The following is a 12,588-nucleotide window of genomic DNA, read 5'->3' on the forward strand; positions in this document are numbered from 1 at the left end:
TTTATATAAAATATTCATGATTTATTGGTGTCAAATCATTTTAGCATTTTTTAATATAAAAAATCTAACAAACCAGTACACTGATAAATAACACGTGAGTTTCTCTCACATTGAGTAAGAACGAATATTTCAGAAAAAAAAAAAAATCATTATCTTAAGGTTTTGGGTTAGAAGTGATATATTGACTTTCTTATATAAAATGTTTATGACTTATTCGTATTGAATCACCTTGATAGGCGAAAATAGATCTATTGAAACCCACCATAAGTAGTATCCGGGGAGACAGCTGCGGATACAGATTTACCATAAGCAAAAGTGGCTACTGCGTTTTTCCACCTAAAAAAAACTTAAAATTACTTAGTGAAGTTTTTAATCATTTTCCCTTTTGATAAATATGAACCATCATCAACAATTTATTGGAAAACTTTCTTTTCAATCAATTTCTTACACTTATAAAAAAAATTTAGGTAATAAAAAATGTCTTATAGATCTTCCACCACACCACCATCATTCCATTCAACACCATAAATGAATTATTATCGTCTAATAGGTACAATTATTTTATAGAAAAAAGAGTATCTCGAACACCATAAATGAATTATTATCGTCTAATAGGTACAATTATTTTATAGAAAAAAGAGTATCTCGAACATGTCAAACTTGTAGGTCAAGATAAGGATAATGGAAACCCACTAAAACACCGTAAGTGACAAGATTTCAATGATAACTTTTCTTAAGTTTATTATCTTGTTTTTTATTACTCTGTGAACAGAAAAAGTTTCCACTCTTGCCTAGTAGTATGTATTTTCTTTTAAGATGTCCTCTTCATAATGTTGATAATCTCCTTCTGTGTAGAGTGAAGATGTGTACCTAAAAGAGGTGTTCTGATACTCAAGTCAATCTCCTTGATTAGTTGAAAGTGACAAATGTTATTAAAAATGTAAGATTATATTTACATGAAGCAAACCTATTTATAGGTATGTATTGGACCTCAACACGGATAAGTTTTAATTAATACGTATATTAATCTTGTATTAATCTTATATATCTATTAAATTAATTTATGATTAACATTATATATCATTATTCTTATTTGTATATTGATTGAGATTTCACCAACACTTTTAAAATGTTTTCAATAACATTTTTTAGATTGTTATGTAATATTTTCTATTTATGTCAAAGATAATCTCAGTAAGATATAGTATATTTTGTAATATTTTAAATTTATCAAAAATCTCTTCAAAATATTTAAATTTTAAAAGTATGTATTTTAAAAAATACAAATTGAAGAAAACTAATCACAATTTAATGATTTTAAAAAAACTAATTGACGTTTAAGGATAAAAAGAATATCATTATGTAACATAATAACTAGAAAATATAAGACATTATTATTTTTACTTTGTTTAAAACAAAATTGGCCACATCAAACTTATTTTGCAGAAGAAAAAACTTTATTCAAATAATTTAATAATTATTAATCATTTAGAGAGTCAATAATGTATCTACTAAATTAAGAATTTATTCCTGTTTTATTCTTACATGTATTTTTTATTTATTTTCTATCATCAAATTTAATTTTGATTTACGTTTAAACCTACAAGTAAAAATTATTCTTATTTTAACACTTCACAGTGGTTTGAAATAAATAGTAGGAACTAAAGATTGAGAAGAATTAGAAGAAAGAAAAAAATTTGATTGGTAGATATTAGAATTTAATTTGAAAAAGTTAGTTTTGATTAAAAGATAATAACGAAATTATGAAAAGATTAAGGTAATGAGGAACGTTTGGCGAAAGACGATGGTGGCTATATAAGTGTTGAGCGTGTAACAGTGGTTGGCTGAAGAAAAACGCAAGGTCGCCACAGAGAGAACAAAGAAAAGAGAGAGAAAAAAAGAAAGGAAAGAAACTGCGGTGGTGAAGCGAATCAGAGAATGGCGGCTACAGTGTCTGCGTGGTCAAAGCCCGGCGCGTGGGCCATCGATTCAGAGGAGCACGAGGCAGAACTCCTTCAACAGAGTACCATCCACGACACCAAACCTCTCGCCGACTTTCCCTCCCTCGCCGTCGCCGCCGCCACCAAGCCCAAGAAGAAGAAGGCGCAGACCATCTCCCTCGCTGAGTTCACTGCCAAGCCCGACACCTCCTTCGCCGACCAAGATCCCGTCGTCCTCCCGACCGGCCCGCGCCAGCGCACGGCGGAGGAGCTCGACCGCACCCGTCTAGGCGGCGGGTTCCGCTCCTACGGCGACCGCCCCAACAGGAATTCCTCGGGAGACGACTCGTCGAATTCGCGTTGGGGTTCATCTAGGGTTTCTGACGAGCCGAGGCGGAACGGTTCATTTGGGGCTAGGGATTCGAATCGCGAGCTTGCCCCTTCTCGCGCTGACGAGACTGATAATTGGGCGGCGGCGAAGAAGCCTTCGGGAGGGTTTGAGAGGAAGGAGAGGGACAGAGGAGGGTTCTTCGATTCGCAGTCGCGCGCTGACGAATCGGAGAGCTGGGTTTCCAATAAGTCATCTGGGCCGTCGGAGCGGCGATTCGGCTCCAACGGTGGAGGGTTTGAGAGAGAGAGGAGGGTTGTTGGGTTTGGCTCCAGCGGCGGCGCTGATTCCGAGGACTGGAACAAGAAGAAGGGCGAGTCCAACGTTGGTACTGAGACTGTGAGTGTTGGTGTGGGTGTTGGTGGAGGGAGACCTAGGCTTGTTTTGCAACCTCGGTCTCTGTCGGTGAGCAATGAAGGCCCGGATGGGAATGTGGGGAAGCCTAAAGGGGTTAATCCGTTCGGAGAAGCAAGGCCAAGGGAGCAGGTTTTGGCGGAGAAAGGGCAAGATTGGAAAAAGATTGATGAACAGCTTGATAGCATGAAGATTAAGGAGACAGCTGGAGGTGATTCCTTTGGGAAGAGGAGTTTTGGGTCTTCCAATGGAGGAGGACGACCTGCTTTGCCTGAAAGTCGCACTGAGAGGAGTTGGAGGAAGCCTCAATCTGATGATGAAAGTCCTAAAAGGTTTGTCATTGATACTATTTCTTCTTAGTTACTTTTTTTTGTGCTTGAGATTGTGCTGTGTGTCTTTTATCATATTGGGGTGTTTCTTGCTGGTATTAGCTTCTTTGGTTACTGATTGATTCAATGTGTATTCCTAGCTGATGCCAAAATGGGAAAATGTAATGAACCAAGGGCTCAGAATTGTTAATTAGCCATTTCAATCTGTTCCCACGAGTTCATTTGTGTGTACTGTGTTACTCTATCTAATTGTGAGATGCTCATAACCTTCACATGTCTAATGCGATGTACTTTTTTTGTTGTCTATTCAAGTAAATTTGTAGTTTTGTCTTTTGGGATCTTTTTAAACAGTTTCTTAACGACTCATCATGTATCATACCTCTTAGGTAACACTTTTGATCACTGACTTTTCTGTATTCTCCATGCCAATATGATTTGAAGCATATAGTGGTGCTGTCTCTCCTGGATTTCAAGAATTTTATTAGGCTTTTGAGTCATTTAGCTGGCCTGATTCTTGATTGTTGGAAGATCTGCAAGCAGAAATTGTTACATGTTCTTAATTTATGATGGCATCTGAGTCATTTTCCTTGTGTACTTGTCAGCTAAGCATTATTTTAATTAAAAAGACGATAAACTGGTAAATCAAGCTTGAAATGTCATTATTTGAATGGAAAGTGAGCATAATCCTGTATGGTGCTTAGAGCATGCCATAATTTATATTTTCTCCTATGCAAATTGTGGAGTCTGTTTGTTACATGTGTTTTTATTTTGTTCTATTTATACTGCTACTGCTGTTGAGCTGTTTGTTGTTGAACGCAGTGCTGAAAAAGTTGAAGATGAACACGTTGAAGAAAATTGAAGATCTACCATTTACTTATGGTCTCTGCAGATTGACAGACAGGAGAGTTGGAAATGAACATTGGATATCAAAAACTTATTTTTTGTTTCCCATTGAAGTTTTGTCCGTCCTATCTTTTTATGTTTTATTGTGAAATTAATACTGAAACAGTCAAGTGACATTTTTGGTAGAAGTGTTGGTAGCTTAGGCAGTGGTTTTTATGAATATGTTTGTTGGAAAATGTTGGCGTAATAACCCTCTATATCATTCGTAATCTATATTAGCTTGTTGGTGAATTTCGGATTTTGCATTGCGTTAAAACATTCTTTTATGAATCATATTATTGTTCAACTCAATAATCTATGTATACGTTGCGACTTGGATAGTAGAGATGGCATGTTACGTAGGTTTTTATTCAACACAGCAAATGAACAAATATATAGTACTTGAAGATGAGGTTGTGCTAAGCTGGTGTAAAATGTAAAATACTAGCGTCACCTAAAATTCAACGTATGTCTTAGCCAGAAAGTAGTTTAACGAGGTTAAGTTTACTAAAAATTGAACTTTTAGTTCTCTTTTGATAATAACTCTAATTGGAATATCCAATTATTTGCATAACAAAGGTTGTTTTAATTATCGTTATGAATAGGAGTGAAACTTTAGTTTTAGTTGAAGAACATCTTTTATCACTTTTTCAAAACTACATTGTTTGGAATATATTTAGATGTAGGCAGTGAATTTTTTAAGAAAAGAAAAGTTGAAGTTAACAAGAAGCTGTTGTCTTGTTATAGAATTATTTGTTAAAAAATTGGAAATGGATATATTAGTAGTGGGCTTCAGAGAGAAGGTAAAGAAGTTGGGTGTTGTGAGGAATCCATTTTAAAATTCTTATATTGGATCCAATGCCATTTCCATCTTTAAGGCCCATCTTAATGTGTTAAGTAAAAATAGAATTCACATCAATCACCCTCATTTAGTATTATTAAGTATACATTGTCGCTTTTAGATTAAAAGTAGTATGAACCTTACCTCCACTTCATCACATATTTACTTTACTTTATTCACATAGGCCATTTACACAACATAACTTTATTAATTAAAAAAGAGGTAAGTTATGAATTGCTTAACCTATTTTTATTCTTTCTTTCAATGATTTTTTTTAAGTCAAACACGTTTCTTGGTTGAAAATTAGGGTGTTTCTTCCTCCCTTCCATAAATCTCTTAATTCCAAAATTACTCTTGGGACAAAAGGAGATTTTTTTTTCATTTCTGAATTATACATCATAGACTTTCAAAACTTTAGAATTCAAAATAAAAATTAATTTCAAATTTTAGATTCTGTATTAAACCATAATATAACTTTCAAACTCTAAAATTTAAAATACAAAATTATATTTTAAATTTTAAAGTTTAAAATGTATATTTTAGTTTAAAAATAACTTGTGAACTCTAGGACGAGTTTTAGAGTTTGAAATTTTAGAATCTGAAAAAAAGGATGTCAACGAAAAAAGGGAAAAATTGTCTTTGTAGGGACCTGAAAATTGCTGTGTATCTCCAATTTGCTTTTTGCATTCAATTCTCGGGCTTACTTTCATCTACCTTAATTGTTCTCCTTATTACTTACAGCTATAACCTACTTATTAAATAGTTTCATATTCATGCATTTTTCTCCTCATGTATCACTTTTTCATAAATTAGATTCTAAACATACTAATTGTATCAAATGTAAAAAAAAAAATCAAGTATTTTATCTCTATGTATTGAAGTCACTTTTAAAAATGAATTTAGGCACATTACTTTTAAATTTTAATTCTATTGATATTTAAATATTCGTATCTTGATATATTTTTTTATTTCTCTGAAATAATTATACATGTTTACATTTTCTTAGTTTATTTTTTAAAAACTGAGTAAATTGAAACGGGCAGAGACTTTGGGGAGGATGAAATTGCAGTGATGGAGCAATTATCACAGAAAGGGTTTGAGAAGGATAAAGAATTGGATGCATTGGTGAGTTCAGGTTTCTAAGGGTAGCAACTGGAATTTCAATTGGAATCTTTACAATGAATGGAAGCAAACACGTATTTAAAAAATAATATTTATATTAAGAATGCGTGGTTTCATATAAATTAAAAGCTTATAACACATTAAAATTACCAAACGATTGGATGGAATGTCATCGCCAAGACTCTTTGGTTTGCTCCTACCACAAGAGATTTCATCATCGGCTACAATGTCACCCTCGTTGGGGCGATGACTGGTCCTTTTAGAGTATTGAAATCTCACATCGACATGCTTCACAAATCCCATGGCATATGTGGAGCTGATGAGTAAAATTAAAAGGGTACACGACACTTTTCCCCAAGTGATATCACTACATGTGCTTTATTCAGGGAGAATTGCATGTTACATGAATATTTAGAAAACAAAATAAAAGCAACATTACCTGACTTGGCGCCGCCCCTGGTGACAAATGAAATATAAGATAGTCCGTTCATTAACTACAAGCACCTGCCCATAGTTTAACTTAAACTGTGGAAAAGTGAACAGTTCAGAAATCAATGGAATTGCCCTTGTCGTCTAGGGCTTTTTGCTGTCCAACTTGTCATGTAGTTCTTGTATCACAGTTTTCAACTATTTTGCAGCAACAAAAGGCCGAGAAAAAACATGGCCCAACACAATCAATAATTCAAGAAAAACAAAACATAACTTAAGCATTATATCATGTTGAAGGGGAAAAAAGGTATGACCTCTTTTGGAACTTGGCAGAGTCCCAATGACACTTTCTAATAATTTAAATAGAAGTTATGTTGATCTGGATGGATGATAGACACATACTTAAAAAGGTACTGCAATGGGGCAAAAACCAACAAGCAAAATTTAAAGGAATAGCATCGAGAGCACAAACTGCTAACTGCTATTAGAGTATGGAGAAACCGAAAAAGTACAAGTGACTAACATTCTAAGAAAGAAATAAGAGAAGAATTTACAAGGCATCAAGTATATCCGCAGAAGACAAGAATAAAAATGATGTAATTCTTGGAGTTCAGCAGCATAATATAACAAAAGCACCGAAAGAGAATAGCTAACGAAGAAAAGTACTATATGATCAAATAAGACAACTTCAGTATAAAAAAGCATAGCGAAATTCAGTATCACTCATTTCATGAAAGATGCCAACTTGAAGTCATTCCCTATTACCATGCAAAGTGTGGCAGCTGAAGAAAACAAACACTATCATCGTTAATATTGTCCATACTGCAATTGTGGAGGATAACCAACTAGCTTCTTTACGAGAGGGATGAGAGCAACCAACGCAATTTGAAGCTGTTCTGAACTGTTTAATCGAATACTTATTTGTCCTGCCCCTCGATTGTTCAAATTGGCCCGGGCAACCAGGTTTGTATGTCGTCCAACTGGGATTTGAGATTGCACATTGCACCCAACAGCAAGATCTCCATGCCAATCCATAACAGAGAGCCCGAGAGTGGATAAGAAACGACCTAAAGGGTAATCCTTATCTCTCAACTGAGCCTCCAAACTGCCACCATAAGCAATGTCATTGCGCCCTGCCATTGCACCACCACTGATAACCACCCTGAATCGCTTACTAGCAACCAATTTGTCTTCAATCTTAACTCCACCTGATAAGGCATCACCAAGTAAAGTGAATGAGAGACCAGCGGTTGCCTTATTTCTTCTAAAATTAGTAAATCTTGTCTCACTGCGTAATGTATAAGCCAAGTCCTTCCCCACAGTCTGCATATCGAAACCTAATGAAGTTGCTTTCCCTTCCCCATGCTTAACTGAGCCGGCTATTTCCATCTGAACATTAGCATCCTTTTTATCTTTAGTAACCTGACCCGTGAAAGACAAAGGTACCCTGTCCTTGACAACGAACAATCTTTCAACATTCAGACCTTCATAACCCACATCATGATCCCATCCATGAGTTTCTAGAACAGGTCTAACAAGCCACTGGTTTGATGAATCAAGATAACGATATCGGTGAGTGGGGTTATCAGAATCAAAAGATGCAGGCAGGGCCAAATCTGGCATCGGAACAGGAACAGAAGCTGCACCACCACCTTCTTCTTCCACATTTTCACTGTAATCACTAGGTAGATCTTTAGCTGCTTCTGCCATTTTCTTCATGAATTTCCGTCGCTTTTTTTCTTCTTTCAATTGTTTCTTCATCAAAAGCTTTTCCCTATACTCTAACTCGTCAAAATATGCTTTCTTATGAGCTTTAGACAGCTTTTCCACCTGGGCCTTTGTTAAAGGTTTAAATGGCGGCAAGTCATCATGTTCATTCTCATCATCAGATTCCGATGCCTCATCAAGGTCATCATCAAGACTGTCCTCATCACCAAACTGCTCCTGCGGCAACTTTAACTGTGGTCTTGACTGAAGAAGGGTTGACAAAAGAAAAGGTAATGGAGGTGCTCGTCGAGCTATATAAGGCTTCCCAGGTGGACTATCTTGTAACTTTAGAAGAGCATTTGCTTCAGCCAGAATTTTAGAGGCAAAAGATAAAAGTAACAAATGAGGCTTCCAAACCTGGCCATTTGGCAATACTCTCTGGCCAGCCCTGTTTATTCGGCAAGCAGAGTGGTTCTCTACCAAGGATACAGGATTCATGAGACGCATGTCACCAGCTGCTTGGCGAATGGCTTGCTGCACAACATGAGAACGCTGAGTAACAAACATGTCATAACTGGAAGCAGTGCCATTGGGGCCTTCAGGGGGAGCAGATGCTGCATGAGTCAGAACCACAATAGCATTGAACCAAATGGATGGCCCAAAAATTTCTGTAATTGTGCGTAAGAGTGGCATGTCACTAAAATCCCTGCTTTGCATATCTAACCTATCAAGATATAACACAATATCAGGAGGAGTTTTCTTAATGAAGTTCTTCACAGAGAGGAGGATCTTCTCATTGCTTCGCTGGTCTGACCAGGAAGGTAGAAGTCCTGGCGTATCAATGACCCGTACCTTAATACCCTGCACTGTTCCCACAACATCCTGAACCTTCTTGGTTCCCATATTAAAAGCACTAGTATTAAACTTAACCTCATCAAAAATAGAATTGATGGTAGCACTTTTACCAACTCCAGTCTTTCCAAGGACCATTATTGTACAAGAGAAATCAAGTGGCTCTTGACCTGCAGCTTCAAGCTGCTCAGCCATTGCACTTGCACGGTCAAAGCTAAAAGCACCAACACGGCCCCCATTCCTTCCTCTTAGTTGCTCAGCTAGTCCTAATCTATATAAAACTTGAGCTACAACAACATTATGGGGAGTTTGCCCAAGCCTGTGAGCCAACCGTAAAAACTTCACCCTGATCATCTGAAGTTTCTCACGTGTCTCATCATACTCCTCAGCCTCCCCACTCGAGGAGTCTTCCATTTGCTGGGACTGAGTGTTAGACACAGTACCATTAGCACGAGGCTGCTGCACGAGCCGAGAGGCAGGTTCCAGCAATGGGGCTGCACGACCAAGGCCGGCTGGAAGAACAGGAGTGGGCCCAGCAGCAGCAGAATTTTCAGATGAAGGAAGAATAGGTCGAGGCCCTGCAGCAGCAGAATTTTTAAATGAAGGAAGAACAGGTCGAGGCCCAGCAACAGCAGAATTTTCAGATGAAGGAAGAACAGGTCGAGGCCCAGCAACAGCAGAATTTTCAGATGAAGGAAGAACAGGTCGAGGCCCAGCAGAAGCAGCAGAATTTTCAGATGAAGGAAAAACAGGTCGAGGCCCAGCACCAGTTGAATTTTCCGATGAAGGAAGAAGAGGTCGAGGCCCAGCAGCAGAAGAATTTTCAGTTGAAGAATAAATATCTGCGGAAGGTTGAACAGGTTGCTCTCCAGTCTCTTGTGTGGTTTCTGTCTCTTGAATAATCTTTTCTTGTGTCCTTTCAGGCTCTTCAACCACAAAAGAGTTGTCATCATCTCTCTGATTTTCATCTGAAATCTGAGATTGATCATCCTTATTACTTCCTTCCTTTGGATCAGCTGCACTAGCCTCCTGAATAGGCAATGTCTCCTTAGTTGAGGGATTATCCAAAAAGGATGAGTTTTCATGTTCGCCATCACCATTTTCATAACTAGTTAGTTCAGCATTCTGAATGCCAGGGGTACTCATTTCTTCACCAATTATATCCTCATGGCTTATATCAGTGCCCAGAGTAACATCCTTCACATCCCTAGTTACTTCATCCTGTTGTTCTAAAGTAATGTGAGCTGAATTGCCATGTACTTCTTCACATGTATCATCTTGAATCTCACCAGAGGAATCAGCTGAAGCATTTAAGTTTACCTCTATATTGTCATCTCCAAGTTCAGGATCTGCGTCGCACTCCTTCAAATCCCCAGCATCAGTACCTTCAGCTGGAATCACCTCACTGGATTCAGATTTGATAATAACCTCAGTGGCGACACCGTCAACATCGTCCTCCTTGTCTGTGCTTACATCATCCAATGTTCTAACACCATTTTGTCTAGGAGTCATGAATTCAGAATCATCAACTTCTTCAGCTTTCTCACTCATCAAACCAGAGTTTTCATCCTCCACAACACCATTCTCCTTAACTACCACCTCTACATCAGAATTTAACCCAGAATCTTCCTTCCCACCACCCCCATCACTGCGCTCCAAATTATCATCCACCACACCATTAGAACCATCACAAAAACCTCCATCCCCAGACACTCCAGAAGCAACACCATCCAGATGAACACTATGAGTTCCCGGCCCATCCCTTTCCAAATCCTGATAAGCAATTGCATCGGTTTCCCCCAGCTTCCCATTCTCAGAATCAGCCTCCTCAGAGGAATCATGCTCCTGAACGACATCTGGACCTTTTTCATCCACCAAAGCCGAAGTCAATGCACCAGCAGTGTTGGCATCATCCTGTTTATCAACCACAGCCTCCTCCGAAAGGAGTTCGGATCCTTGATCATGAGCCTGCTCCCGTGGCTCCATTGCCTCCTGAAAATCCCCCTCTACATCTAAACTCTTCAAACTATCAGACCCCACCACACTCTCCTCAGAAACCCCCTCACCAACTCTCTTGCTCTCTCCCTCGCCATTGGCACCAAAACCACCAGCCTCATAATCCATAACAAATCCTCGACGTCACTCAGAAACCCTAGATTCATGAAAAATAAGGGAATCAGAAAGGCACATAACCGACATAACCGGTACGAAAATATAGAGGCGGCGGCGGAAGCAACGAACCAAGCACGGAAACGTTAACATTTCTAATTCAAGTTACAAATTACAGGTTTCCACAACAATAATAACGAATTAAAGGAAGTAAAACGTTAGAATAAAAAGGAAGAATGATGAGAATGGAGAGTGATGGAAAAACGGATTGAATGGGGAAATGAGAAGCAGGTTCACAGAGCGGATTGGATTAGGGTTTAGCATAAAATAAAGCAAACAGAGGAAAGAAGAAGGAACAGAGAAGGAGAAACGCTAACCTGCGTGTGAGGGGTGGATTGGAGAGAGGGCGAGAGAAAGAGAAAGAGAGAGAGTGAGTATATGATGAGTTGGGGTGAGTGAAACGGAGAGAAGAAAGTGTTTGAGTATTTCATAAAATGAGATGAGAGAGAGTTGTTTGCAATAGCAACAGCAGTAGTAGTAAAGAGGTGGAGTGAAATGTAGAGATAAGGATAGATGAACGGTGGGAGATTGGAGTGAGGAATATGGATCGGAGGGTGGAGAAGGGCGCATAGGAATCGTCGTCAAATACGCAAATCACGGTGACGTGGATGAAAAGAGGAATAGGGGTTTCCTGTTATAGATTTGATTTGATCATGTGGCTCGCGTTTCACGTGGCTGATCTCGGACCTTTACCATCCCTCGATGTCGACGCTCCCAACTTTGATTATGCACACTCAACATCCCAACGCACTATTATTATTATTATTATTATTATTATTATTATTATTATTATTATTATTATTATTATTTAATCATTTCAATTAATCTCTTATTTTTAACTACTGCTGCTGTCTTTTTTTTTACTCAGTTCAAACTATTTTATGTACTAATACTTATTAAATATATGTTCTCACCAATGTAATTAAAGTAGGCATTGTTTGCAATTAATATTTAAAATAACTTTTGGTTAAATTTAATTATTTTCTTACCAATAAATTTGGTCGGATTTTTGGAGGTGAGTTTCGGATCAACCTTTCAACATCGTCGTTTTGAAATGTTTGAAGATCATAATGAGAATAGTTTGATAAAACTCCGACAATAAAGTTGTTGAGAGCATTAAAAAATATGAGTGTAGTGTCTATTACATGAAATAATGATTACATTTTGTTTGGGTTGTAAAATCCTTGATAACACTTGTAGATCTTCTTCAGGTTAGTAACTAAATAATAATTTGTTAATATATTCCCTTTATTTTAGAGCAGGTAGTCGGAAGTGATGACGTGGCAGCAGGCGATAATATAGGCGTGTTGAACGGGACACCTGGCTGACACAAGGGAAGCACATCGGGAAGTTTATGTAGTCGCCAGTTGTCAGCTTGGCGTTCTCCGATCTCTAGTATGTATAACCGGCAGTCACCAGGCTCGCGTCATAGTCGCCGTATATGAGTTCTAGGAGATCGAGTGGTTAGAGACCGCCGGAAGGGGCACATCGCCGAAAGATCAAGAAGGCTTGCTTAAAGCTTTCATGAAGTACTAGTGCGAAAGACGAAGTTATCAGATGATCATTCCCTAGCCA

The 12,588-nt window shown here is 38.0% G+C and overlaps 2 protein-coding genes across 2 annotated transcripts; one reads left to right on the forward strand and one right to left on the reverse strand.

Annotated features, from left to right (window-relative positions):
* Nucleotides 1–1,803: 1,803 nt before the first annotated feature.
* Nucleotides 1,804–4,145, forward strand: LOC137818938 (glycine-rich protein). Its single transcript, XM_068622603.2, has 2 exons — nucleotides 1,804–3,014; nucleotides 3,831–4,145. Exons 1-2 carry the CDS (start codon nucleotides 1,939–1,941, stop codon nucleotides 3,868–3,870), a joined length of 1,116 nt encoding a protein of 371 aa, XP_068478704.1. The 5' UTR covers nucleotides 1,804–1,938; the 3' UTR covers nucleotides 3,871–4,145.
* Nucleotides 4,146–6,745: 2,600 nt separating this feature from the next.
* Nucleotides 6,746–11,489, reverse strand: LOC137818947 (translocase of chloroplast 120, chloroplastic). The gene is made up of 2 exons (XM_068622615.2): nucleotides 11,331–11,489; nucleotides 6,746–10,996 (listed from the first exon to the last, which is right to left on the reverse strand). Exon 2 carries the CDS (start codon nucleotides 10,966–10,968, stop codon nucleotides 7,093–7,095), a length of 3,876 nt encoding a protein of 1,291 aa, XP_068478716.2. The 5' UTR covers nucleotides 10,969–10,996; nucleotides 11,331–11,489; the 3' UTR covers nucleotides 6,746–7,092.
* Between the last annotated feature and the right edge of the window lie 1,099 nt (nucleotides 11,490–12,588).

This window comes from Phaseolus vulgaris, chromosome 11 (genome assembly GCF_051622355.1).
Source record: "Phaseolus vulgaris cultivar YP4 chromosome 11, ASM5162235v1, whole genome shotgun sequence".
Classification (NCBI taxonomy): domain Eukaryota; kingdom Viridiplantae; phylum Streptophyta; class Magnoliopsida; order Fabales; family Fabaceae; genus Phaseolus; species Phaseolus vulgaris.

Coding starts and splice junctions, on each gene's coding strand:
- LOC137818938 (XM_068622603.2), top strand. CDS start 1,939: ATGGCGGCTACAGTGTCTGCGTGGTCAAAGCCCGGCGCGTGGGCCATC. Junction 3,015..3,830: donor GATGATGAAAGTCCTAAAAG/GTTTGTCATTGA, acceptor TGTTGAACGCAG/TGCTGAAAAAGTTGAAGATG.
- LOC137818947 (XM_068622615.2), bottom strand. CDS start 10,968: ATGGATTATGAGGCTGGTGGTTTTGGTGCCAATGGCGAGGGAGAGAGC.